General features: G+C 45.7%; 1 protein-coding gene across 1 annotated transcript in view; it reads left to right on the plus strand.

Moving 5' to 3' along the window:
• DNAH10 (dynein axonemal heavy chain 10) overlaps nucleotides 1-27426 on the plus strand; it is a 952322-nt gene that overhangs the window by 168154 nt on the left and 756742 nt on the right. Inside the window, 2 exon segments of the mRNA XM_029571350.1 lie at nucleotides 17635-17811; nucleotides 26253-26423. Of these exon segments, the coding sequence (XP_029427210.1) occupies nucleotides 17635-17811; nucleotides 26253-26423 (348 nt within the window).

Raw genomic sequence — 27426 nt, forward strand, 5'->3', positions numbered from 1 at the left:
GCTGAGGACGTTCTTCGGTGTATCCCGCTCCGCAAGCCGCTACCATCTCTACTGAAGACATCATCAGTGTACCTCGCTCTGCGGATCATCATCTACTCTATGGAGTATTCTCACTCACTCTGGGTATTCTCTCATCCACGGTCCCTGTGTCTCTGGGTCTGTAAGACCTCCTCTCTGGCACCCCCCGCTCCGCAGGCTATGTCACTCTTTCTCTTTAATAAAGACTCTAGACTAATACTGTGTAGAGATGTGAATCGTGTCCTCGATCGTCTTAACGATCGATTTCGGCTGGGAGGGGGAGGGAATCATATTGTTGCCGTTTGGGTTTTAAAAATATCGTGAAAAATCGTTAAAATCGTGAGCCAACCCCCAACCCAAGTTCATGTTCCTGTTCCATGTAAGACACACATGTTAAGTCACCCCAATGTTATATGTAAACCGAAATGATTAGCAACATTGTTGCTAGAACTTCGGTATATAAAAAATGTTAAATAAATAAATAAATAAATAAATAAATAAACCAACCCACCCCGACCCTTTAAATTAAATCCCCCACCCTCCCGAACCCCCCCAAATGCTTTAAATTACCTGGGGATCCAGCGGTGGTCCAGAACGGCGGCGGTCCGGAACGGCCCCCTCAATTGAATCCTTTTGTCTTCAGCCGGCGCCATTTTGCAAAATGGCCGCCGCAAAATGGCGGCGGCCATAGACAAAAACGATTCGACGCAGGAGGTCGTTCCGGACCCCTGCTGGACTTTTGGCAAGTCTTGTGGGGGTCAGGAGGGCCCCCCAAGCTGGCCAAAAGTTTCTGGGAGTCCAGCGGGGTTCAGGTAGCGATTTCTTGCCGCGAATCGTTTTCCGTACGGAAAATGGCGCCAGCAGGAGATCGACTGCAGGATATTTTAAATTGTCAAAAAATCGTCAAAAAACGATTCACATCCCTAATACTGTGTCTGACGTCACTGAGACCTCGCCTCCCGATGGTGAGGCTAACAGGGCTCCTCCCTGTGTGCGGTACCATCTCTCACCTCTGCCCAGGGCCCACACACTAACTAATCCTAACACTTCTCTTAATTTAAGTGGCCTTTTAACCCTTCGATCATCTAATGGTCCAGCTCTTCCTTATCTTTATGCTCTCTGTGCCACAATAAAGCTGAAACGCCTGAAATAAAAATGTTTTTTTTAACTGAAGAGAATTTTTATGGCTATTTCATGGTTGTGATTTAGCCCATAAACTTGTTTTGCGTCAAATTTATCTTAATGGGCCAAGCTCCTGTGGATTGTTCTCTGCAGTGATGAGAGCCAGGACAGCAAAGCAGCTCACTACCCATCTGATAGGGTTTGTTTTCTCTGGGAGAGCACTACCTGTGTATTTTGAGCAGGCCCTTTTCAAAAAAGAGATCCTTTGCTTAGTCTCTGAGGAGAAATGCTTGTGGAGGCCAAGCTACTGCAATCGATAAGCCTTGCAGTGAAGCGTGCCATTGACAGTTTGAAAGTTCACATTTAACTTGCCATTGCTTATGCTTTATCCTATTTTCTTCTGATGGATCCTTCTTCCAGTTTTTGAATGAAGATCTTTTGGCTAAAATAGCCTCTTTCATCTCACCTTTTAACAATGCCGATAATCGTTTTGCCTTCCTTCCACCTTTCTTAATGCATAAAATATATATGGTCTATGCTTCTAGGATGATATTTTTTAACAATGTTAAGTTTTAAGTTGTTATGGGTGTAGGATTGCGTACAATTAGGGTCCTTCAAAGGGCCTTTGTGCACCCCTTCGTGCAATCCGGAGTGCTAACATTCATATTAATATATTTGTAACCTTTCCCATGTTTGTAAACTGTTATGATGGCTTTAAAATGAAGCCGAATGACGGTATATAAAACCTGATAAATAAATAAATATTAGTGTATTAGTGACCTACAAGAGAATGATCAAACTCTTGGTGAGGTGTGGGAAATTTCTGAGTTTGTTAAAAGGCAGATTATTTATTTATTTATTTATTTTAAGTGTGAAAGTGACACCTGCCTATAAATTAAAGGATGAGCTGGGTTGGGTGAGAGAGGGGTGGGAAATACAAACATACAAACTTCTTTGTTGCTTGACTTTCTGACTACCTATTTAAAACAAAACACATGAACACACTAAATAATATACCCCAATAGTTTACTTCTCCCCAATACCTTTCAGTTTTAAAAACTTCTCCAAGCAGTACTGATTCTTTCCAGCCACCAGTAAGATGATCCTCTCCTCTCAGTGCAAGTAAACCCCCAGTAGCAAGTTCGCGTGTGTAATTGCATGCATGTCAGCGCATAAGTCAGATTTTAAATGCATCATTATGTGTGTACCTATGGTCACGCCCAGACCATGCCCCTTTCACGCCCTTTTTACGCTCCCTTTGTACGTGTGTTATGTTACACAAGTACGCATATATACACGCTTACTTTGTTCTTTTGAAAATACGTGTGCCTCACGTGCGGCACACACATATGCATATGTGGCCTTTTTTTGTGCAAATAAGACTTTTAAAATTGACCTATTAGGGACTTTATGCTTGAAAAGGCATACCTAGAACAGGGTTGGGGAGGGGTTTGAAAGTATGTAGAGAGCTACTTTCAGAAAGATTTACATGCTTAAAACTGGGTGTTATATGCAGGAATTGGACTTTTGAAAATTGTTGCAATATAAGCTACTTTTGTGTGTGCAAATCCTTTGAAAATTATCCCTCTTCTTTTTTTTAATCTCTTCATAAAAGAAGGAATAGAAATCAAGAATTCCTTAAACATTTATCTAGACCTTTTTCAGAGAAAAAAGGAAAAAGTCCTTTCAAATCTTATGAAAGATGCTGGTACAAGATGGCTTCAACTGACCAGCACTGCCTGTGCCTCCAATGCCTAGGTCTGCATTATGATAGTGCCAACTGTGGACCCTCTGGAAAAATGTCCCTGAGGTTGTTAATTTACAGGTACTTGAAGTTAAAATACGAGTTTTAAAGCTCTTCTAAACATAAAAGCTCTAAAAAGCATCCTCACAAAAAAAAAGATCTTTTTCTTTCAACGGAATTGCTGACCTTCAAAAAAAAAAGTCAAGAGGTCACAACAGTGAATAAAGAGAAAACAAAAGACTCCGTGCCAAGCCACTTTATAGCGGCAGCTGAAGGAATGATACTGTGCAAAGGCACAGTGTCATATTTGGCACTGACAACTGGTGCAGAATCACCTTCGATAACAAAAATCTGCACAGATCCAGTATTAGCACTGAAAGCAATTGGCACAGAAACAACCATGCTGAAAACACATGGTGCTGACAAGAAAAATCATGCTGGAAAATCAGCATATGAAGGAAAAACAGCACCAGGAACGTCTGCTTTTACAAGTGGACAGCTGTCTCCTCCCATTTTACATCTGGAAGAGCTCCCTTCCACCAGAAGAAAGGACCAAATCTTCCCTTTCTCGCATTATTGGACTGTCATGTTTTTGTGCAAAACTTTAGATTTTGTAAAAACATACATGAAAGAAGTGCCTAATAAGGAGACGGTATTCCATAAACTAGTCTTGGAAAGTTTGAGAGAAAAACTAAGAACCAAGCTTCCAACTTCCTATTTTGCAGAAACAGAAAACAAAATAATAGCAAAAAGCAAAGAGAGAATCTTTGGAAGAAAGAATAAAATCAGAATCACTGATATACATTCCATCAAATTCTGAAGATTTACAAAATTTGTATGATTCTTCAGTCTATACGTCAATAAGCCAGACTCTTCATTGGAACTGTTGCCAAAACCCAATAGAGCATCAATTCCACTAGAGAATACTGCTTTCCCAACCTTTATTCAAATGTCAGAAGCCATCCCCTTTAGTGTATAGGAAAAAAAAACGAAGAAGGAGTTATCAGTTAAAAGAGTTCTTCAGTACATATGGCCAATTAAACAGTTTAAGGCTGTTCCTATGCACCAAGCATTTATAGATGTAAACACAAAAATATGGAAGATGACTTATTCCATAACACCAGTGGCAAAGAATATGGATATCAAATACAGAATACAAAAAATGTTCAGGCTACAATAAAGTCCAGCTGCCACATGAGTCAATTATAGTAGCATCAGCATTGAAGAAAGGACCCAAGGATACTGGGCAACATAGGAAAGAGAGTTTTCTAAGGCGCCATGTTACAATCCAGAATTGAGCATACCAATGTTATGGTTGAGCGGTGTTTGGGTGGATCCTTGGGTACTGTGGCAAATGACCACGCCCACGGGGAGGAGCCCTGTGAGGAGCCACAGTACTAGGCTAGACTCAGAACGCACAAACACACAGGTCAATCCAGTAAAGTGTGGCCGCGTTTACCCCGCTCCTAACCCGCTTTCTACTCACTTTCCTGTGATCCACAATCCCCTTTAACCTACTCTTACCGCGTCCTTAAATCCCCGGGCAACCCCTTCCGCACGCGGCATGTATATTACATGTAAACGATTGAATTAGTTATTCCCTACCATCCAGTAACGCGCGCCCTGACTATCGCTTTTTTACCCTGCCGTTTTGCCACGCATTTAACCTGCTAACTTTCGCCTTCCCTTACCCCTGCGTTAGAGGCAGGGATAAGGGTAGGCGGCAAACTTTCCCCCAGCCCCCCGCTCACCTGCCCTGGCCGCGTCAATGGATGCTGGTCTCCGGGGCAACCCCAGTCCTCTCCCCCCTCCTCCCGAAGCAACGAAAGTGGAAAAAAAATCTAAAAATCGAAAAGCGAAAAAAAAAAAAAAAGCAACGAAGTGGACGGTCGGGATTGCCAGTCCTCTCTCCCCTCCTCTCGAAGCAAGGCTGCTTTACTTTACTTTACTGGATTGACCTGACACGCTTTGAAGCTTTCCCGTATTTTTTCTTCCCCTCCCTCCACCTTCTTCCAGCACTTTGCCTGTTTTCTTTGGGGGACTCTCGTTTTCACCACATCAATTCCCTGCTCCCCCCAGCAGCTAAGGCCTCCTCCCTCCTCATGTGTAAAGCAACGACTAACTTTTTTTTTCGCAGCCGCTCGAGATTGCCAGTCCTCTCTCCCCTCCTCCCAGAGCAAGGCGCGAAAAGCAGCCTTGCTTCGGGAGGAGGGGAGACAGGACTGGCAGTGTAAAGCAACGACTTACTTTTTCGCAGCCCTCCTCCGAAGATGGACATCGGCTCCCCTGCCTCCCGGAGGTGAAGATGGATGCCTGCACGGGCGAAAGCGGCCCCTGTGCGTGCAATTGGGCCGCTCAAGGCGTGATGTCATGACGTTTGGCGTCACGGCATGTGACGTCACGTCTTGAGCGGCCCAATTGCACGCACAGGGGCCGCTTTCGCCCGTGCAGGCATCCATCTTCACCTCCGGGAGGCAGGGGAGCCGATGTCCGTCTCTGCCGATGTCCGTCTTTGGAGGAGGGCTGCAAAAAAGTAAGTCGTTGCTTTACACTGCCAGTCCTGTCTCCCCTCCTCCCGAAGCAAGGCTGCTTTTCGCGCCTTGCTCTGGGAGGAGGGGAGAGAGGACTGGCAATCTCGAGCGGCTGCGAAAAAAAAAGTTAGTCGTTGCTTTACACATGAGGAGGGAGGAGGCCTTAGCTGCTGGGGGGAGCAGGGAATTGATGTGGTGAAAACGAGGCTCCCCCAAAAGAAAACAGGCAAAGTGCTGGAAGTAAGTGGAGGGGAAGAAAAAATAAGGGAAAGCTTCAAAGCGTGTCAGGTCAATAAAGTAAAGTAAAGCAGCCTTGCTTCGGGAGGAGGGGAGAGAGGACTGGCAATCCTGACCATCCACTTCGTTGCTACTTTTTTTTTTTTTTTCGCTTTTTAGATTTTTTCCGCTTTCGTTGCTTCGGGAGGAGGGGGGAGAGGACTGGGGCTGCCCTGGAGACCAGCATCCATTGACGTGGCCAGGGCAGGTGAGCATAGGAGAACCGTCCACTTCCTGGTACCTGTCATTTCAAATGACATTTGAAATGACAGATACCAGCGTGTCCGTGAAGCGTTAGGCCCGCGCACCCAGGTTACTGTATAGGCGCTGTATAGCGCTCTATACAGTAAAATGGGTTGCGCGGGCCTAACGCTTCACGGACGCTTCTTAGACGCAGCTTGCATTTGCAAGCTATTTACATACAGGATCGAGCGGTAGGTGAGCTGGACAGTGCATGCAGCAACCGCGGGTGCGCCGGGCACTAACGCAGCTCTTCCTACCACTCGTTACTGGATTGACCTGACAATTAGTTCTTTATTATACAGCTTGAAGAGTACCACCAGAGGTGGCAGTAGTGAGGCAGTCTGATAGTTGCAGTCTTAGGGACCTCGGCAGGGGGAGCCCTTCTCACCCGATGGTCTTGGGAGTTTCTGAAGCAGGTTTCCCAGCAAGGAAGTACTGTGGATGAGAGAGACTGAGAGTTAGAGTACTCACTAGGTGTTTGCTGTAGATAGGCAATTCCACCAGGTTGTAGAAAGAAGTGCAGGCACCGAGGCAGGGAGAGCAGGCCCTCGAGGAGCGAGAACCTGTTCCCTGTAAGGCACCTGAAATAAAGCAGAGGGCCCCTGAGGAGCGGGTACCCAGGTTAGCAGTTACCCCGAAGGGCAGGGAGAGAGCTTCCAGCAGCAGCACGGAAGCGGCAGAGTAGCGTAGACAGGAACGGATCGAGTCCAGATATAAGTCCTTGCTAACTCAATGAGCTAGCAAATTAGAATAGGTTATTTCTCACAGGACAAGCAGGATGGTAGTCCTCACAAATGGGTGACATCGAGGATGGAGCCCTGTACGGAAAACTTTTCTGTCAAAGTTTCAACAAGCTTTGACTGACACTGGCACACTGGGTGCACTGAGCATGCCCAGCCTGCAATTATCCCTGTGAGCCACAGGTGTCTCCCTCAGTCTTCTTTTTTCCGCTCTGCAGTAAGCATAGCGGTTGGAGCTCTGTGAGGATTTTTAACTAATTACCTCATGGAAACACTTAACTTTTCACTTCAAAAAACACTTTTCCCTGCACAGGTCTCCCTCCGCGTACGTTTTTACGACGCTCGGTGAGTACTAATTCTTATTTTTCGGTCGGTTCCTGTCACTATCTTAAGGCTGTTAACTGACTGAAGCCTTCCCTTCCCCCATTTTTCAGTTAGCTTTAAACAGCTTGCGAGTATCTCTGTGACACTCTGCTTGCTTATGCTAGTGGGGTAGGGATTTTTTCCTTAACTTTAGGACTTCTGTAGCTTCAAGTCCTTCGTTCCCTGGTACCCTCACGCAGTCGATACCCTATCGCTACACCGGGACCCTCCTAAACCGCCCTGGGCTTTTATATGTCATCAGCGCCCCTCCCCCCACGGTGCCCTGATGCCTTTATCCATGTTTTTTGCTTTTCAGTGCTACAAGGCTTTTTCCTCCTACGCACTGTTTTTTTTTCCTTGGGCTTCCTCGGTGCCGGCCCTACCCGGATGCATGCCATTGACGCACACGCTGTTAGTCACTGCCATGCATACTCGGGTCGCCGCCACCGCTGCCCGAGACACTTTTTAACGATCCCAGGGTCACTTCATCGATGCCACCCCCCCTTTTGGGATGCCATCGATGCCCCATCCTCCCCACCGATGTCCAGCCCTTTTCCATCGGTGGGCATCGGTGCCACATCGATTCGTCGGTGGGCATCGATGCCGGATGGTCCCCATCAGTGGACATTGGTACCGGATGGTCCCCATCGATGGACATCGGTGCCGGATGGCTTGTCCGTCGATGGCATTGGTGCCGGATGGCCGTCCGTCGATGGCATTGGTGCCAGGTCCTTTTGCATCGATGGACACCGATGCCCAGGTGTTTCATCCATGGGCATCTATGTTAGAATGCATCCATCGAGGGCAGGTCGATGCCAGGGCTGCTCCCATCGGTGAAATTTGATGCCCAGGTGGGTCCCATCGGTGGGTATCCATGCCGGCTCGATTCCGTGGATGGGCGTTGATGCCAATGCCAGCCTTATGGCTGGCATCGATGCCCATGCCGATTCCAGGACTGGCGTTGATGCCGGGATGGAATTCATCGACTGGGAGATCCATGCCATCGATTCCATACGTGTCCATATCGATGCCACCGACACACGTGTCTGGGGCACCGATGCCATGTACACTTGGAAATCTGAGTCTGTCCAAATCGATACCGTCAACGTCTGTGGCCCTATAGTTGATGCCCGTGGCCATGCCACAAACGGCATAAATGCCCGCCTCCATGCATCGATGCCCTCGACACCTCCGTTTTCCTTCGGTGTCCTTGACGCCCTATTGATTCGACTTCGACTCAGTCGATGCCGGTATCTTTTTCAATAACGGCAATGTTTTTCGATTATTCGATTCCACATCGTTTCAAAGATACCTATGCCACTGCTGTCAGTGCCCGTCACTGTCATCATTCTCCTGGCCAGTCATCGACGATTTTTCATACCCATTTTGATGATATCCTCGAAGCCCCTTAGGTTGCCTTCAATATCGTCAATACTGACATAGCACCGCCACATAATACCCTCGCCTCCTCACATTGCTCCACGCTTTGGGTTCTTTTTTAAGCCCCGTATTAGCTTAAGACACTCCATTGTGTCAGGAGCAGAGCAGGCGTGCTGACAGTTCGTCATCGATCGCCTTCCAGGACGACGAGGGCTTCCATCTCGGCGCTGGGGAAAGACCGGGCCGAGCACCGTGGCACCCATCATCGCCGACATCGTGATCGTCCGCCGCTGACGCCATCCAGCACATCGGTGCCATCCTTCTCCAGGCTGGACAACGCTCGGGCAGAGCGACATCACCACTGCCATCAGCACTGTTCCTACAGTTTTGGCAGTCCTTGGTGATCCAGAACTTCCGGATCCAGGTCCGACAGCTTCTGCATTGGCGTCACGACACATCGAGCCGCTGGGACGAGGGAAGGGAACATGAGTTCCGTTAGGGCTCCTCTGTTCCTGGCGTGCCCCACCGTCAAGTGGTGTGGGACTATGGCCATCTGTTACACTTAGCAGTCTAAATGCCACTCACGCCTGGCCTGTCTCCTCTGTACCTGTGCCACCATACCGGGTTTCAGAGCGAGATGGACGTTTACGTCCCCGGCCTTACCCTCGAGGACTCCGGAGACCGTCGGAGTCAACAATCTTCACCGGCTCGTCTTGCGGCGATCCACGTCGGATGGTAAGTACCCGCTTCGGCGGCATTCCCATAGAGTTGTGTTCTCCCATTCGGACCGTGGTTCGAAAAGTTCTGGGTCATGTGCATTTTAGAACTGTATTAGTGTCACATATCGCTATGTTAGCTATGTTAGCCACAATATCAGGAGAACCCCTCTATCTTCTTGGGATTGCAGCAGGGCTTCTTCTCTTGTCAGTAACAAGTCCCTGTGCCGACCAATGCTCTGACTCTTGGTTCCCTCCCAACCAAGGTCCAGCTGCATTGGCTGATCTGCTAAACATGAGATTCAGCAACCATTGCCCCATGTACAAGTCCACCTTGAGGCCTGGCCACAGGTCTCAGTGTCTCCTTGTACAGCATACAGAAATGCGGGTACCACTTACCGCTCACACACCTGCAGGAGCCTACATGATATCCTCCATTGGGACACCTCCTGGTCTCCCATCTGGTCAGATATCAGAGCGGCCACCCCACCTTGTACCAAAGTCCCGGTACACTCCCCCAGGCGCTACGAAGTGCAGAGGGGAGAAGGGAGGGGGGTTGGGGATTTTTAATTGCACTATTCTTTCTTTTAACAGAAAATAGTTACTCTCCGCACATCCTGGACCTAAGAAAATCCAACTTTCTTTAGACGTCACAGGTACAATGGTATCTTTGGTTACCATCACTCCATACTGCAGTAAGTACAATAATTTAATGTTTCTATGTGCTTTATGGTGAGTCAACATTACAACCCCAAGCTCTGCCGCTGGCACCAGCTTCGGTAAGTGAACTGTCTCTTGCATCACTGTTGGTGAATGCTGTTTTCTCTGCGGAGTGTAACATCATTCACTTTCCTTTCAGTACATGCAAGGAGCTCTCACTTTTTTCAGGACTCACTATACATTTACTAACTGGGATTACTGTCACTGCCATAAATCCCTTCTGTAACACTTCTGGACACCACAGTCTTAAGACCCTCTTGTCCAGCATGCGCACAGACATTCTGATACATTGTTATATGTCCCTGCGCATATTTTCCATAACCTCAACCTTTCAACTTTTCATGGTTGGGTTATGGGGTTTCTTCCCACTATGCATTTTTCTCATAATTCAAAACTGCTATGGGTTATATTCAGTGACATTCTATACTCAATGGACCTAAGTGGTTTCATTGCTTTCGTCCCTGATTCTTATCCCAGTTCGAACTAGGACCTAGTCTCCTTCGACTCATGCTCGCAATTCCTTAGGGTTATAAAGTTTCTCCTGAAAGCTGTCAACCCATTATGCATCTATTGCACTCCAGCATAGTTTCTCATAACTTCCTGGACGTTGCACCCATGAGTTATGCCCTTATGCCTTCCAATACTGCTTTTGCAACAATTCTTTGTGCATACAGACAGACAGCATAGGGACAATGTGCTTTCCAACTCATAAGCACGCACAACCTCTTAGCTGCTCTGCTAGACAGCTGCACAGCTCTACCCTTGGCCCTTGTTCACTTCATGCGTCCTTGGGCCACATATCTAAGAGATTTAATGAACGCTCTATCTGACCTTCTCCACGTAGGTTCTATCCTCTCGAATGGTCTCAATTACATGTGTACAGGGCAAATCTTTTAACGCTGAGTTTAACTAAACTTTCCTCTGCGTCTGCATCATTCCATACGATGCACAGGTTCTGCTCCCTACACATGTTTCCTATGCGTTCCCTTAGATGCCTTTTCTTCCATCAAAGGCCTCTTCAATATATCTCTTCTGCTGCCTCTAGTAGCCAGCATTCTTCTAATGTTGAACTGGGATGGGGTTCAGTATTCTTTTCCCCACTCCCTGACTGAGATCAGTATGCTTCCCATACTTCTCAATCCATCATATCAGTAACCTTTATTCCCTCACCAGTCAGTCCCAAATCATAGACTTACTGATGTTCTTAGGTTCTGGTAGCATCACAAAACCTTCTAAACATAAATCTTGCCGTTTAATATGGCAGGCTTTACCTCCTGACGCTAAAAAAAAAAAAAAAAAAAAAAAAAAAAAGAGGTATTACCCCTTTTACTTTTCCACCATTTTTTCTTACTCCCTCGGATTCTGTTCTCCAGACATCCTCCACATAGATACAACCTTTCTCTTAGGAGGTGTATCGTTTTGGGAGTTGGGTTCCCGTTTCGGTAATCCTCTCTGAGTCGGCTTACCATGGATTATCCACTGATCAAGCCGCCTCTATTTCTCTAATCACGGAATGAACATATATATTCTCCTTATAAGTCTCATACATTCTACGTTTGAGCCTTTCCATTCCTCTCTTCCACAGTTTGGCAAGGGAACTTCTTTCCCTCTTAATGTCATTCCTGCCAGCAGGGTCCGTGAGTTATGCACTCTTTCCATACTCACCTGACTCCGTTCCTCTGCCACTGAGTAGTTCTACGCATTCAACTTTCTATCCTTTTCAGGTAGATGTTGTATCTCCTTTCCTCAGGAAATACTCTATTAATTTTTCCTAACCTCTCTCTCTCGCCCTAGGGAGAGACTGGGTTTTCCACATTCCTGGACAGTAATGCTGCGCTTACATTCTATCTACATTGCACTGCATTCCATGTGAATTCCACTTGACTCTTTCCTTCATGCAAGGGTCAAGCTGCTACTTCCAGTGGCCACACAGACCTAATCCTTCTGATTAAGTGGGTCTATATTTCCTTTCCTACCAACAAGCAGACATTTCACTACAACACTGTGGGTATCCACATACTGTTGTGTCCGTCTTAGCCTTAACAGCTTCCCTTTGGTTACTGCTGCTTGTACTTTTTTATCAGGTTGCAGCCTGGAGTCCTCTCCATACCTTCGCAGCCTATTATTGCTTACATTTGACTAGCCGGCATGCTCCATGTTTGGCCAGTCCGACTACTCTTACCTTTTCAATTCAGTACCCAACATCCTTCCACGAACCCATTATGGTGTTGCGGATGCCCTCCGTTCCCATTTCCACCTCAGTCGTTACGCCTTTGCGCATCTGCGGTGTATCTGGTGCATTCCCGGGCATCCTCAGCTCGGTACTCACCCATTTGTGAGGACTACCATCCTGCTTGTCCTGTGAGAAAGCAAATGTTGCTTACCTGATGTAACAGGGTGTTCTCACAGGACAGCAGGATGTTAGTCCTCACGAAACCCGCCCGCCACCCCCCGCGGAGTTGGGTCTGTATACTTTTATTTTAGTTTCGCTTGCGCTTTTTAGCTATAAGACGAGACTGAGGGAGACACCTGTGGCTCACAGGGATAATTGCAGGCTGGGGCATGCTCAGTGCACCCAGTGTGCCAGTGTCAGTCAAAGCTTGTTGAAACTTTGACAGAAAAGTTTTCCGTACAGGGCTCCATCCTCGATGTCACCCATTTGTGAGGACTAACATCCTGCTGTCCTGTGAGAACACCTGTTACATCAGGTAAGCAACATTTGCTATACCCGGATGGCGTGATGTCAGCAAGGGGGAACGCCCCCGAAGTTTGCGCCAGGGTTGGAATAAAGACGTGGGTGGCATGCGTGCACCCTAGTAGGTACTTGGGAGGAGCATAGCGGGAGGCTGCACCATAGCCGTTCTGGGGATGCTGGAGATGTCGGCTTGTAGACGCGGCGGTAGCCATCTTTCCTAGATAAACGGGAGGAGCCGTGAATAAGGTGAGGCAAACGGGGCGAAGCCATCTAGCACCAACGGACGCAACAATCAATTACAAATGATCCAGTACTTTTCAATAATCTACAAACTCTAAAGGAATTGCAGCAAATTACCTGAACATGAACTCAAGCAATTTACCAACACCATAGTAGACACAGAAGGCTGTGTAAAGCATATCACTCATTCCATCTTTGATTCTTTTGATACGTCTTCCAGAGTTTCAGTTACAAGTATAATTGCAAGAAAACTAGCATGGCTTTGAGCTTCTGGCATCAGGGAGGAAATCCATGAGAAGTTAGCAAACATCCCATATGATGGTGACAACTTGTTCAGAGAAAAGATAACCAAAACAGTAGAATCAATCAAAGTACTGCTCTCCAGTCATTGCATTTCAAAATGGATACTTCCTCCAGCAGAAAATATCATCAGGACTCTTACAGAAGACCTTATTATTTTCACAAAGGAGAAGATATAATCCCTATCCATATTACAGGCAATGTCCCATGCTAATTCAGCAGCTGCAACAGCAGGAGCAATAGCCTCAAGCCAGGCAAAGCATTTGTGGGTCAACCTATCCCTAAAGCCACATGACAGCCTATACTGAGGCTGCTTAGTCTGTCTCTTTTGTTATTGAACACAACCAACCTACATTCAAAACCCATTCCCAAAACTACAAGTAGGGGGAAGACTGAAATTAATTTGAGAAGACTATGGAATCTCATTGCTATGACAAATGGGTTTTGAAGCTTGTTTCATCAGGATATTTGAGTTTGAGCAATTGTCACCTTGAAGTCCACCTTTTACCAACATCAATATAGTCTACAACTAGTAGTTCTGTCTCAAGAACTAAAATACCTCTTGAAATCCCAAACAATGCAAACGGTCCCATAAGCTCAACAAAGGAGAGAATTTTACTCCAGATATTTTCTAATCCCAGATATTTTCTAATCTTGTATCTCAGGGATTTAAACACCTTTCAAAAGAAAGAGACGTTTCAGATGAGCTCATTAAGTACAATTCTCCCACTGATTCAACAGCAAGGCTAGTTGATCTTGTTAGACATTAGGGATGCTTACTCTCATATCAAAATCAACAAACAACACAAGAAATACTTCTAGATTAATATTAGATTAATATTACCAAAACAGACTATTGCCCTCATCTAGCGGTAGCTCCAAGAGTCTTTACCAGATATCTAGCTGTAGTGGCTGTTCATCTAAGAAACAAAATCTAGCTTTTCCATATCTAGATGATTGGCTAATATCAAGTACTTCTTATGAAAATTCTATAGAAGATGTAAATCAAGTTATAAACACTATGCAGAACCTTGGATTTCTAGTAAATTTTGCAAAATCCAACTTGATTCCAAATCAACAGCTAGAATTCATAAGTGCAAAACTAGTCTTGCTCAAGGGAAAAAACCTACCTTCCCTATCAAAGGGCAACAGAATACAGATCTTAACAAAGTCTTTATTTGAAAGCATATGGATTACAGATCAAAAGTAAATGAAAAATTGAGGACACATGGCTTCCACAGTACATTTAAACTCCTATCATGGTTGAAAATGAGAGAGGCACGATCGCAGCTCGACTGGTGGTAGCACACTGGTGGAAAAGAAAGGATCCCCCTCCTATACATTTAGTGGTTGCCAGGCTCACGGGTATTAAAGCTATGGAGAAAATATCTGCATTCTGCAGGGATGCTTTAGTTAAGTACGGGAAAATATGGGAACCTTTTGACAAGTGGCTTCATATATATAAGTCCACCTGCCGGGATTTTGAGCCTGGGCCTGCTTTAATTAAAGCACGGTCATCTCAGGCATGAGTCTAACCTTCGGTTTCTATGTATATCTTCTTTTTCATTTATTTAACAGCTGTCTCCAGATACAATGATATTTTACTGTTCTTGTTTGATGTTGATACTCAGCTATACCGACTGTACAGTATGATGCTCATTGGTATTGTTACTATTATTAATAGTCTGTTGGGGAGGGTGGGGGGGTAGGGAAGGGAGGGGGTTTAATATGGAAAGTTTGGATTACAAGAATGTCTCGGCTGAAACGTAGCTGTATGATAACGTCATAGCATGTATATTTGATGTTGCCCAAATAAAAAGTTAAATTACAAAAAAAGAAAATGAGAGAGGCACAGTGGCACCTAAAGAAATACTGGGATCAACATGTCCAAAATGTAATTACAAAATACCCATAACAAAGGTTTGTTACACTCACTCAAGTGATTGACAAAAAGAAAGAATCTGATACAAGGGCAGAACATGCATCCTTTACAGATTCAAAAAATATTAACAAATGCCTGGAACCAAGGAATGGGTGCATATGTTGACTCCATATTCACACAAGGCATTTGGATAAAGTGAGAGTTCAGTGCTGAGCTGGACAGTTTACGCCAGCAGCATACGCTTCCAGTGCTACCTACTGCCAGAATAACACTAGAAGCACCTGGGTTTGCATTGTACAGTGATCTCGGGTCTCAAAAATGAGCCGTGATTTCAGTATTGGGTGTCAGGAGGTGACGGTGTGCAGAACAGCAAGGAGGCAATATTCTTTTGTATTAATTGGGGAGGGAGTGGGGAGGTCTGGTACACATACATGTATTCTTGTTTAAATTGGAGGGGGTTTAGAAGGGGTCTTTTTAACATTTGTGCTGGGAAGGTGGAATCAGTTCTGGAGGCCAGTGATTAAGGTTTTTTTCTCTTTAGCAAAGGAGGGCCACTAACTCAATATTTATTGAAAATAGATCGGTTAGATTTAAAGTTATCCTTCACTTTAAGCAAGTATATCAGAGGAATAGTTATTCTGCTGAATATCTGGGACAAGTTATCAGACATCTTAGCCTGATAACATTTTTGCTTGCCAGCTTACTGAATATTACCCCCATAAATTATAAAGTCTTTATAACATTGTACCTTTATTAACACTCCCTATGCTAGCTAAAATTATGGAGAAAATCGTCAACAGACAACTTTCTGAATTCCTTGACGACAACAATATCCTCACCAACAACCAATATGGATTCCGAAAGAAAAAGAGCACCGAATCCTTATTAGCCACACTAACAGACACCATTATCTTCAATCTCGAAAAAGGCCAACCTTGTCTTCTCGTGCTTCTGGATCTTTCCTCAGCTTTCGACACCGTGAACCACCCTAGCCTACTACAACAACTAACAGTCATCGGCATCACTGGAACAGCTCTCAACTGGTTTAAGTCCTTCCTAGAGAACAGAACATACAAAGTTAAGATAAACAACAAGGAATCTCACCCCATCCAAGTCAAGATGGGGGTACCACAAGGATCATCACTCTCACCCACCCTTTTCAACATTTACCTGCTCCCTCTCTGTCATCTACTTACTAACCTCAAGCTCACCCATTTCTTATACGCGGATGACATTCAAATTCTCATCCCTATCACGGAGACCATACATAAAACCATATCCTACTGGAAAAAATGCCTCTCATCCATCAACGATCTGCTAACCAGCCTCAACCTGGTGCTAAACACCAAAAAAACGGAAATTCTCATCATAGCACCAGATCAATCTGCCCCGCCAACATCCAACAACTCTCCAGACACCTCAGGATATTCCACCACACCTCAAGTCAGAGATCTGGGTGTACTACTTGACAACAAACTCAGCCTCAATAAATTCATAAATAACACCACAAAAGAATGCTTCTTTAAATTACAAGTGCTAAAGAAACTAAAGCCCCTTCTACTATATAGGGATTTCCGCACAGTACTCCAGGCCATCATTCTAACTAAACTAGACTACTGTAATTCACTCCTGCAGGGCCTTCCAGCATACACTACCATGCCACTGCAAGGATCCTTACCAATGCCAAAAAAAGGGACCATATCACCCCAATCCTACAGCATCTCCACTGGCTCCCCATCAAATATAGGATCCAGTTCAAGACCTGCATGATGGTTCACAAGGCACTACATAACATCTCCCCCCTCAACCTAACTTTCCAGCTTCAACTACACTCTTCTAACAAACCAACCAGAAGGGCATACCAGAACAGAATGATCACCCAACCTGCAAAATCTACCCTGAGGAAACGCGCTCTATCCACAGCGGGCCCGTCACTCTGGAACTCACTACCACCGGACCTCCGCCTAGAACCGTGCCATACTACGTTCAAGGTGAAACTCAAGACTTGGCTCTTCCTTCAAGCTTTCCCAGAGAGCTAAAGCAGGAAGAACAAACATCCAGCCTTGTCTTACCACAATAATGCAATGCTCACATTGAGTCAGTTTTGTTCCAAGTTGTTATCTAAGTTGATCTTAGTTGTTTCTTAATATAATATATTATACTGTATTATAGTTCTTTTGTTCATTATATTTGATATGTTCCATGTAAACCGCCTACCCGGCGATAGTTATCTCTGTTAAATGTGAACCGGAGTGATATGTATTGTATACAGGAACTTCCGGTATATAAAAACCAATAAATAAATAAATAAATAACATAACAATTGTAAAGAGAATTTTCTTCTATTAAAATAAAGTTGGTAATTTGTTATAAGTTTTTTAAAAATTAGTAATACCTTTGTGGTTTAAAATTGCTTTAACAGCCATCGCGGCACATGTAGGTAGTGATGATATGACACAAAATGTTATGCACTTTGTCTCCATCTGCTGGAAGTGGAATGTAACCCAAACTTCTGGATTGGTGTAGCAGGACTAAAGGAAAGGAAATTAACAGGTACTTTTAAATTTCTCCTTTTGGTTATTCTGAAAAGTAGACCTGCTTTGAGCCATCAAGAACAAAAATTGAGGACCCCTATTTTTTATTGATATTTTTCTTATTTTGCAGGTTGATGTAATTAACAATCTCTTTAACAAACACTGCGAAGATCCTCCTATGTATAAAAATCACCCTCCAGTGGCTGGAGCAATATATTGGGAAAGGTCACTTTTTCATCGTATTAAGCACACCATCATTCGATTTCTAGAAGTAGAGGAGCTGCTACTTAGTGAACGAGGGAAGACAGTATGTACATTTTATCATTTTTACTACTGGGAAAGTGCATCAAAGATGATAGGGTACAATGACTGGCTACTATGGTCCCCTGACTGTGAACATCACCCACTTTGCCTCCTCTCTCTTTTATATCCCGCCAGGCCAGTTTGCGCCTCCAGCTTTTGCAGTCTACTACTCCCACCTTGGAAACAGAGGCACTGCAGAGCATACCTGCTGCAAAGACTTCTGTATTCATCCCATAAATATAGCTTGGCAGAGGGCACTTGTTCTCAGTGTAGCACTCTATGCGTAGCCAGTCAGGAACCAGAGAGATGCCATGCTGCCAGGGAAACATGCTGTGGTCTGGACCACACCTGCCTCAGCCTCCTGCCAGTGTCATCTGCTTCACAGCAATGTAGCTATTCCTTTTTCATGTCTCACAGAGGTTTGGAGGAGCTAGGAGGATATGTTTGGGTCAGAATTTTTACAAAGATTGGTTGGGGTGGGGTTTGTTTCATAGGTCGCTACACGAAGTTGCCAACTTCAAATAGCGTGCACTATTTATGCTTTGCACATGGGTATACAGCCAACAGAACATATACACAAATGCAATGAGCACAAACACTGGCAAATTGCCTTTTATATATAGAGAGATTGTTTACAAAAAAGCTGCACTCTAAACTAATGTATTCATTATATGTATTCATTTCATTATTTTAATATAAAATGCCTCTTTTACATAAACAAATATACATTCCCTGTACGTTCTCGGATCAGTCCAGACCGTGGGTTATGCCTCCCTTCCAGCAGATGGAGACAGAGAAAAACTTGTGGGGCACCCTCCATTAACCTAGTGTGCCCTCTGCGTCCCTTCAGTATTTCTCTGTCTCCAGCAGATGAAGGTTGCAGAACCTGCGGTTCCCATTTAAATGTTAACATTTCAGATAGGAAAGCAGAACAATTTTTCTCCTTTCTTCTCATAATAATTTAGTCTTTTGAATGGATCAAGTTAAAAAAAAAAAACAAAAAACCCAAACAGAAGGAGATTCTATTTTTATATTTTCTCATTTGGCTACTTTAAAACTTGCATTATGGCCTGGTTTGAGATTAGGGCTCTAATTCTCAGGTAAGTCCGGGTACTTTTGCTGTTAGGAGTTTTGCCTGGCTCACAGGGGTGCAAGTTGGTGGTCCAGCCTCTCCCCCTGCCCTACGACCGGCTGCCCTGAGAGGCTTCATTCCTCTAGCGCTTGCTGAGAGGCGACATTCCTCAGCTTTTTTTTTGGGAAAAAACCCCCCAAAAACTTGCAAGATCAGTTTTGTCGTCTTGATTTGTTAGGGAGCGGAGGTTTAGCACTGCTTTTACCTGCTCCTGCCAGGCTCCGGGGGTGTTGTTCGGCCGGCTTCTCAGCCTTCTCCTTTCCCCCATGCCGCGTTTAGCGTGATGTTCAGCCTGCGGGGAGCCTGGGACACAGTTCACCTGCGAAGGAATTTGTACGAGGTGCCTCCCCAGCGGGGAGGGCTCCTCGAGGGCAGCTGATTGGCCTGGCGTGTGCTCTCAGGCACGGCTTCAGTCGGGGGGAGTCAGCCCCATTCCCACTGAGCGCGGGAACGGTGGCCATTTTGAATTCTGGTGCGACTGCAGCCACAGGGCAGCCCAGACGCTGATTTCTCCTCCCCTCCACCCGTGTTAACGCCAGTGGACCCTCCAGCCTCAGGAGCAGACTCAGGACACAATTTAACTGATCCTCTGGCTGGACCCACTCCCACCACCTGCTTTTTCAGCGGATTTCATTCTGTTACTTCATAATGCTTACCTTGCCCGCATTACTCATGTAAGGAAAATGCTGTACCAGATTGTGCAACAAGCTGTACCAGATTGTGCAACAAAGACCTTGGCTGCTTCACCGGGGACACGCTGGCCTGATCAACCAGCCTTACGACCAAGGGAGAGATAAATCAGGCTTTGTGGTAGCAACTGTTGGCAGTTGGCAGCCCTGGCAACTGTTGTGGCAGTGACACAGGAGTAGCAACTGTTAACTGTCACAACTGTCATAACAACACAGGGGTAGCAACTCGTTGGCAACGACACAGGGGAAACCATAGTGATCAGCAACTTTCCTCCTGACATGTATAAAATGCAGAGGGGTGGAACGGCAAGACAGGAGTCTTTTGGAGCGCCGTCGTAGACGTACGATGTGCTGCAGATTCCCCTTCTTCGCCTGATCAATTGCCCAGACTTCTCGCATAGACAGGCTGATGTATGAGGGGTGAGGAAACCTGAATATCCATGGACAGGTATGTGACTTTGTATATATGTATAGAACTGTAAGCTTTGAACCATGACATCATGCAAATAAATATCATCATAGAGAGCGTGTGGCAGTGCTTTTATTCTTGCTCCACACAAATCAGCAGGATGGTTTATCTTCAGGGACCCCTCCCCCTAAGGTGAGAAGATTGGATGTCTCCCAAGACATTTCAGGGGTTCCTCAAGGGTTCTCCCAGGTTCGGGTAGTCTCCAACCCTGTTTTTGCCTGACCCGTCTCCTATTGATCCTGATCCGGACCAGGATAAGAACATAAGAAATTGCCATGCAGGGTCAGACCAAGGGTCCATCAAGCCCAGCATCCTGTTTCCAACAGAGGCCAAACCAGGCCACAAGAACTTGGCAATTACCCAAACACTAAGAAGATCCCATGCTACTGATGCAATTAATAGCAGTTGCTATTCCCTAAGTCAACTTGATTAATAGTAGTTAATGGACTTCTCCTCCAAGAACTTATCCAAACCTTTTTTGAACCCAGCTACACTAACTGCACTACCCCACATCCTCTGGCAACAAATTCCAGAGCTTTATTGTGCGTTGAGTGAAAAAGAATTTTCTCCGATTAGTCTTAAATGTGCTACTTGCTAACTTCATGGAATGCCCCCTAGTCCTTCTATTATTTGAAAGTGTAAATAACAGAGTCACATCTACTCGTTCAAGACCTCTCATAATCTTAAAGACCTCTATCATATCCCCCCTCAGCCGTCTCTTCTCCAAGCTGAACAACCCTAACCTCTTCAGCCTTTCCTCATAGGGGAGCTGTTTCATCCCCTTTATCATTTTGGTTGCCCTTCTCTGTACCTTCTTCATCGCAATTATATCTTTTTTGAGATGCGGCGACCAGAATTGTACACAGTATTCAAGGTGTGGTCTCACCATGGAGTGATATAGAGGCATTATGACATTTTCTGTTTTATTAACCATTCCCTTCCTAATATTCTGTTTGCTTTTTTGACTGCTGCAGCATACTGAGCCGACGATTTTAAAGTAATATCCACTATGATGCCTAGATCTTTTTCCTGGGTGGTAGCTCCTAAAATGGAACCTAACATCGTGTAACTACAGCAAGGGTTATTTTTCCCTATATGCAATACCTTGCACTTGTCCACATTAAATTTCATCTGCCATTTGGATGCCCAATCTTCCAGTCTTGCAAGGTCCTCCTGTAATGTATCACAGTCTGCTTGTGATTTAATTACTCTGAATAATTTTGTGTCATCCGCAAATTTGATAACCTCACTCGTCGTATTCCTTTCCAGATCATTTATATATATATATATATATATATAGATATATATATATCTATATATATATATTGAAAAGAACCGGTCCAAGTACAGATCCCTGAGGCACTCCACTGTTTAACCTTTTCCACTGAGAAAGTTGACCATTTAATCCTACTCTCTGTTTTCTGTCTTTTAACCAGTTTGTAATCCACGAAAGGACATCGCCTCCTATCCCATGACTTTTTAGTTTTCGTAGAAGCCTCTCATGAGTGACTTTGTCAAACGAATTCTGAAAATCCAAATACACTACATCTACCGGTTTACCTTTATCCACATGTTTATTAATCCCTTCAAAAAAATGAAGCAGATTTGTTAGGCAAGACTTCCCTTGGGTAAATCCATGTTGACTGTGTTCCATTAAACCATGTCTTTCTATATGCTCAACGATTTTGATCTTGAGAATAGTTTCCACTATTTTTCCCGGCACTGAAGTCAGGCTCACTGGTCTATAGTTACCCGGATCGCCTCTGGAGCCTTTTTTAAATATTGGGGTTACATTGGCTTCTTGCATGCAAGTGGAAGGGGATGATCCCAGAGTCTTGCGACTTTTTCAGAGAGATGAGCTGGATCTCCTTATTCCCCATGTATTAGCGTCCTAGCAGGGCTACGCCCCCCAGTGAAAACTTTTCCTTTTCACCCAATGCTATTACAGTTGCTGTAATAGCTAGCCTTCGGGTAGGACATGCTATGGATAAGCTCTGTCCTCTTCCAGAGGAGTACCTAGAGCTCCTCAAGGTTCCCAAAGTGGATGCGTCTGTGTTGGCGTTCACCAAGAGGATGAACATTCCTGTGATGGGAGGAGCAGCCTTACGGGACCTACAGGACCGCAAGCTGGAAGTACACTTCAAGAGAATCTTTGAAGTGTCAGCCTTGGGAGTCAGAGCTGTGGTATGTAGCTCCCTCATGCAGAGATCAGGTCTGCGATGGGTGCAGCAGTTGCTCAGTACCCAAGAGCTACCACCTGGGGAAGCTCAACAAGCAGAACACCTGGAGGTGGTGATAGCTTATCGGGCAGATGTGCTATATGATCTCCTGCGAGTTCTGGCTAGGTCTATGGTCTCCACGTTCTCTGCTAGATGCCTCCTCTGGCTCTGTAACTGGTGAGCAGACTCTTCTTTCAAGATGCAGCTGGGATCCCTCCTCTTTAAAGGCAAATTATTGTTTGGCGAGGATTTGGAGCAGATCATCAAATCCCTGGGGGAGAACAAGGTGCACAAGCTTTCAGAAGACCGTCCAAGGAACTTCAGGACGTTCAACTCTTCTAGGAACCGTTTCCGGGGCCAGCGTCGCTTTCGTCAGTCAAGATATGTCTCCCAAAGGCCTCCGTCATCTAGGTCTCAGTCCTGGTCACATTCATTTCGTGGCCGCAGAACCTCTCAGGAGGGCTTGCCACAAAGCTCCACTCCAAAATCAACCCAATGAAGGGTTGCTGGCCCACTCCTCGCCTCCCAGAGTAGGGGGACATCTCTCCCTATTTTATGAAGACTGGGTCAAAATTACATTGGATCGTTGGGTTCTGGATATTCTACAGCACGGTTACGTTTTAGAGTTTGCTGAGCCCCTAAGAGACAGGTTCCTCTTCTCTCCCTGCAGACCGTCGCAGAAGCAGTAAATCGTGTGTCAGACTCTCAGCAGACCTCTCGACCTTGGAGCCATCCTCCCAGTACCACCGAAGGAACAAGGATTAGGCCACTATTCTGTTTACTTCGTGGTCCTCAAAAAGGAAAATGCATTCTGTCTGATTTTGGACCTCAAAACAGTCAACAGAGCCCTCAGAGTTCCACACTTCAGAATGGAAACGCTATGCTCTATTATAGTGGCGGTGCACTGCGGGGAATTCCTGGTGTCCTTAGACCTCTCGGAGGCTTATCTCCACATCCCTATCCACAAGGATCATCAGCGATTTCTCCGGTTCATGATTCTGGGCCAGCATTTTCAGTTTCAGGCCCTGCCTTTCGGTCTGGCGACCGCTCCCCGTACCTTCACCAAGATAATGGTAGTGGTGGCAGTGGCCCTACGGAAGGAGGGAGTCCTGGTTCATCCCTACCTGGACGACTGGCTCATTCGGGCGAAGTCCCGGGACCTTTGCAGGCGTTCAGTTGAAAGGTGTTGCACCTCCTAAGCTCTCTCTGATGGGTGGTCAGTTTTGCCAAGAGCAGCCTTACTCCTTCACAGATGCTGGATTTCTTGGGAGCACGTTTCGATACCAGTGTGGGCAAAGTTTTCCTGTACCTGGACTGGGCACTCAATCTCATTTCCTAGGTACAACGTTTCTGGCGCCTTGCACTTCCCATGGTGTGGGATTATCTCCAAGTTCTGGGCTCGATGGCATCAACTAAAGACTTGGTACCCTAGGCTTTTGTGCATATGCGACCTTTGCAGAGAGCGTTGCTTTCCCACTGGAAACCAGTGTCGCAGAAGTCTCAAGCTCCTTTACCGCTTCCGGAACTTGCCAAGGACAGCCTGGGCTGGTGGCTCAGTCTGGATCACTTGCTACAAGGTGTAGACTTGGAAATGCTGCAGTGGATGATCATGACCATGGATGCCAGTCTCTCCGGCTGGGGGCGGTGTGTCAAATGCAGTCAGCTCAGGGGCAATGGTCTCCGGAGCAAGCGAAATGGCCGATCAATCGCCTGGAAACCCAGGCAGTTCGTCTTGCGCTGAAACAATTTTACCCCCTAATGCGGGGCAAGGCCGGTAAAGATCCTATCCGACAGCGTGACCACAGTGGCCTATATCAATCGGCAAGGGGGGATGAAGAGTCGGCATGTCTCTCGGGAAACGGACAAGCTAATGACCTGGGCGGAACACCTAACCTGCCTGGCAGCATCCCACATCACAGGAGTGGACAATGTACAGGCAGATTTCTTAGGCAGGCAGTGCCTAGATCCTGGAGAGTGGGAACTATCCGAGGAAGCAGTAGCGCTCCTAGTCCGCCGGTGGGGGTCTCCCTATCTCGACTTGAGCACTCGAAGGAATGCGAAGGTTCCCCGCTTCATCAGTCACAGAAGGGAACATGGAGCGGAAGGGGTGGATGCTCTGGTTCTTCCCTGGCCTCACGACATTCTGCTTTATGTGTTTCCTCCATGGTCTCTAGTGGGAAAGGTCATGCGGCGGATAGAGGTCCACCGGGGTACAGTGATTCTAGTGGCACTGGAGTGGCCACGAAGGCCGTGATTTGCGGATCTGGTCAACCTAGCGGTGGACGGTCCGCTTCGTCTGGGCCACCTCCCACATCTCCTTCGCCAGGGTCCAGTATTTTTCGACCAGGCAGATCGCTTCTGTCTTGCGGCCTGGCTTTTGAGAGGCGACGACTGAGGAGAAGAGGTTACCCGGAAGAAGTCATATCTACCCTCCTAAGAGCCAGGAAAACTTCCACATCCATCTCTTACGTTCGTGTGGAAAGTTTTTGATTCCTGGTGTGAAGATATGGGGGTTACTCCTCATTGCGCTTCAGTGGCTCAGATCCTCTGCTTCCTGCAGAGAGGTCTAGGTAAGGGCTTGGCGTATAATTCCCTTCGGGTTCAGGTGGCGGCCCTCAGTTCTCTCTGGCATCACATCCCGACGTCGTCTGGTTCTTGAAGGGAGTAAAGCACTTGAGGCCGCCAGTCCATGCTCTGTGTCCTTCGTGGAGTCTCAACTTGGTGCTTCGTGTTATGTGTGAGCCACCTTTTGAGCTGCTGAAGAGAGCTAACCTCAAAGATTTGACTCTGAAGACCGACTTCCTGGTGTCTATTTGTTCGGCCCGCAGAATCTCAGAACTTCAAGTCTTGTCTTCTAGGGAACCCTATCTTCGTTTCACAGATTCAGGTGTCTCTCTGACCACAGTGCCTTCTTTCCTCCCGAAGGTGGTGTCCGCAGTCCATCTAAATCAGTCGGTAGAGCTACCCTCATTTCAGGAAGAGGACTCCAGAGAGCTTCGGCGGCTCGATGTTAAGCGCGTTTTAATTCTTTACCTGGAGGTCATCAATGATTTCCGTTTGTCGGATCATCTGTTTGTCCTCTGGAGCGGACCCAAGAGAGGAAACAAGGCCTCTAAGACCACTAAAGTTTGTTGGTTGAAGGAAGCGATTTCTACCACATACGTCAGCTCTGGTAAGCGCCCTCTGGAGGGTATTAAAGCGCATTCGCTCCGTTCACAAGCGACTTCCTGGGCAGAAAGCCAAGCAGTGTCTCCTCAGGAAATCTGAAGAGCGACACCTTGGAAATCGTTGCACACCTTTGCGTGTCACTATCGTTTAAATTTACAACCACCAGGGTTGGGCTCGTTTGGCAACCAGGTCATTCGAGCAGGGCTATCCGGGCCCACCCTATTTAGGGAAGCTTTGGTACATCCCACGGTCTGGACTGATCTGGGTACATACAGGGAAAAGAAAATTATTCCTTACCTGCTAATTTTTGTTCCTGTAGTACCACGGATCAGTGCAGACGCCCACCCGCAGGTTTTTAGGATTTTGTCTTGAGCAGTACTTTCTTTTTTGGCACAGCTAGCCAGCTCGAAGACACTACTAAAAAAATGCAAACATTCTCGAATGCTCGGGTTTTCCATTTGCAAGTTTTTTCCTAAAGAAACTTTATTTCGTAAGAGAACATGTATATAGTTACATAAACAGTTTGGTTTTGCTTGATCTATTTTTTCTGCTTTGATATTCTTAATATTGAAGGGACGCAGAGGGCGCACTAGGTTAATAGTGGGCACCCCACAAGTTTTTTCTCTGTCTCCATCTGCTGGAAGAGAGGCATAACCCACGGTCTGGATTGATCCGTGGTACTACAGGAACGAAAATTAGCAGGTAAGGAATAATTTTCTTTAAATTACATGTCCCTGCATATCAAGTCGTGTCAACTCTTTACGACAGGCAAAAGCTAAATATCTAGATGTGGCTAAGAAAATGAAAGAATATGAAGAAAAGAAATATGAATTCTGGAAAGAGTACACAGGGCACTTACTTCCATCCCTGTTGAAAAAAAGCCTGCTTGTTAAAGGTCATATGTTTAGCAGCCAACCTACTCTAGTTGCCTTCGAACCAGTAAGTATAATATGTTTTATCTTTTTTTTTTCTTTTTTACATCCATAAATATATTTTTGCTTTGTGTTATATAGTATTTATTTTCTTGCTATAGAATCAGAAAAGGATTACAAGTTGTATAAGGAAAGAATTAATGCAGCAGCCATAATTTAATTTAAAACACGCCAAGGTTTTAAGTTTTAGAATATATAACAATTTTTGTACCTATCAAATTTGAATTGCCTATTTACTGACTTGGTCCTGAAAATCAGCCTTTCTTTACTTTATTATGATAGAAACAATGTAAAAAAGTGGTTTGCTAAGCATCATGGGCTTACGTAGTATGGAATGCTATCTCCATTATAGGAAAGGTAACCTTTTGAATTAAATTACCCTGATGCTTGGCCCATAAAGCCAGCCACTGCCCTCCTGATCCCCAGGGTATGTTGGCCTCTGAGTCCCTTGACCCACTGTCGCCCAAATTTTAAAAGCCCTGCATGTGTAAAATTTGGGGGCTATGCGCATGGCCGGGCCCTGAGTGTGCATTTTCAAAAGGGCCCGGCCATGTGCAGAAGTACCAGGCCAGCTAAAAGGGGCAGGTGGGGGTGTGTGGTCTGGGCAGGGGGGGTGGGCTGGGACAGCGCCATTAGATGAAGTAAGTTATGAAATAAAGGAAAATAAATAGGGAAAGGGGATTTAGGGGTCAGGGAGGAGAGGGGAAAAAGGAGGCAGAGTAGGAAAGGACACGAGGACACTTTAAAATCGACCTCTGTGGATCCAAGAGCTTACCTTGGCCTGCAGAAAATGTTACCTTGCTCCTGTTCCTTCATTTTGGTCTTGGGAGACCAGACCCCACCCTGCAAGCTGCTGTCCTGTCAGCATTGAAAAAGAGAGCCCAGTGAATATGGGGAAGTCAATGTGTACTTGTGTAAAGAATAGGAGGGTTAGTGAGTGATGGTTTACGGTGGCAGTGAATGACATATTGAAGTGTTGGTGGTGGTGGAGTGCAGTATTCTTCTAACAA

The sequence above is a fragment of the Rhinatrema bivittatum genome, chromosome 11 (genome assembly GCF_901001135.1).
Source record: "Rhinatrema bivittatum chromosome 11, aRhiBiv1.1, whole genome shotgun sequence".
Lineage (NCBI taxonomy): Eukaryota > Metazoa > Chordata > Amphibia > Gymnophiona > Rhinatrematidae > Rhinatrema > Rhinatrema bivittatum.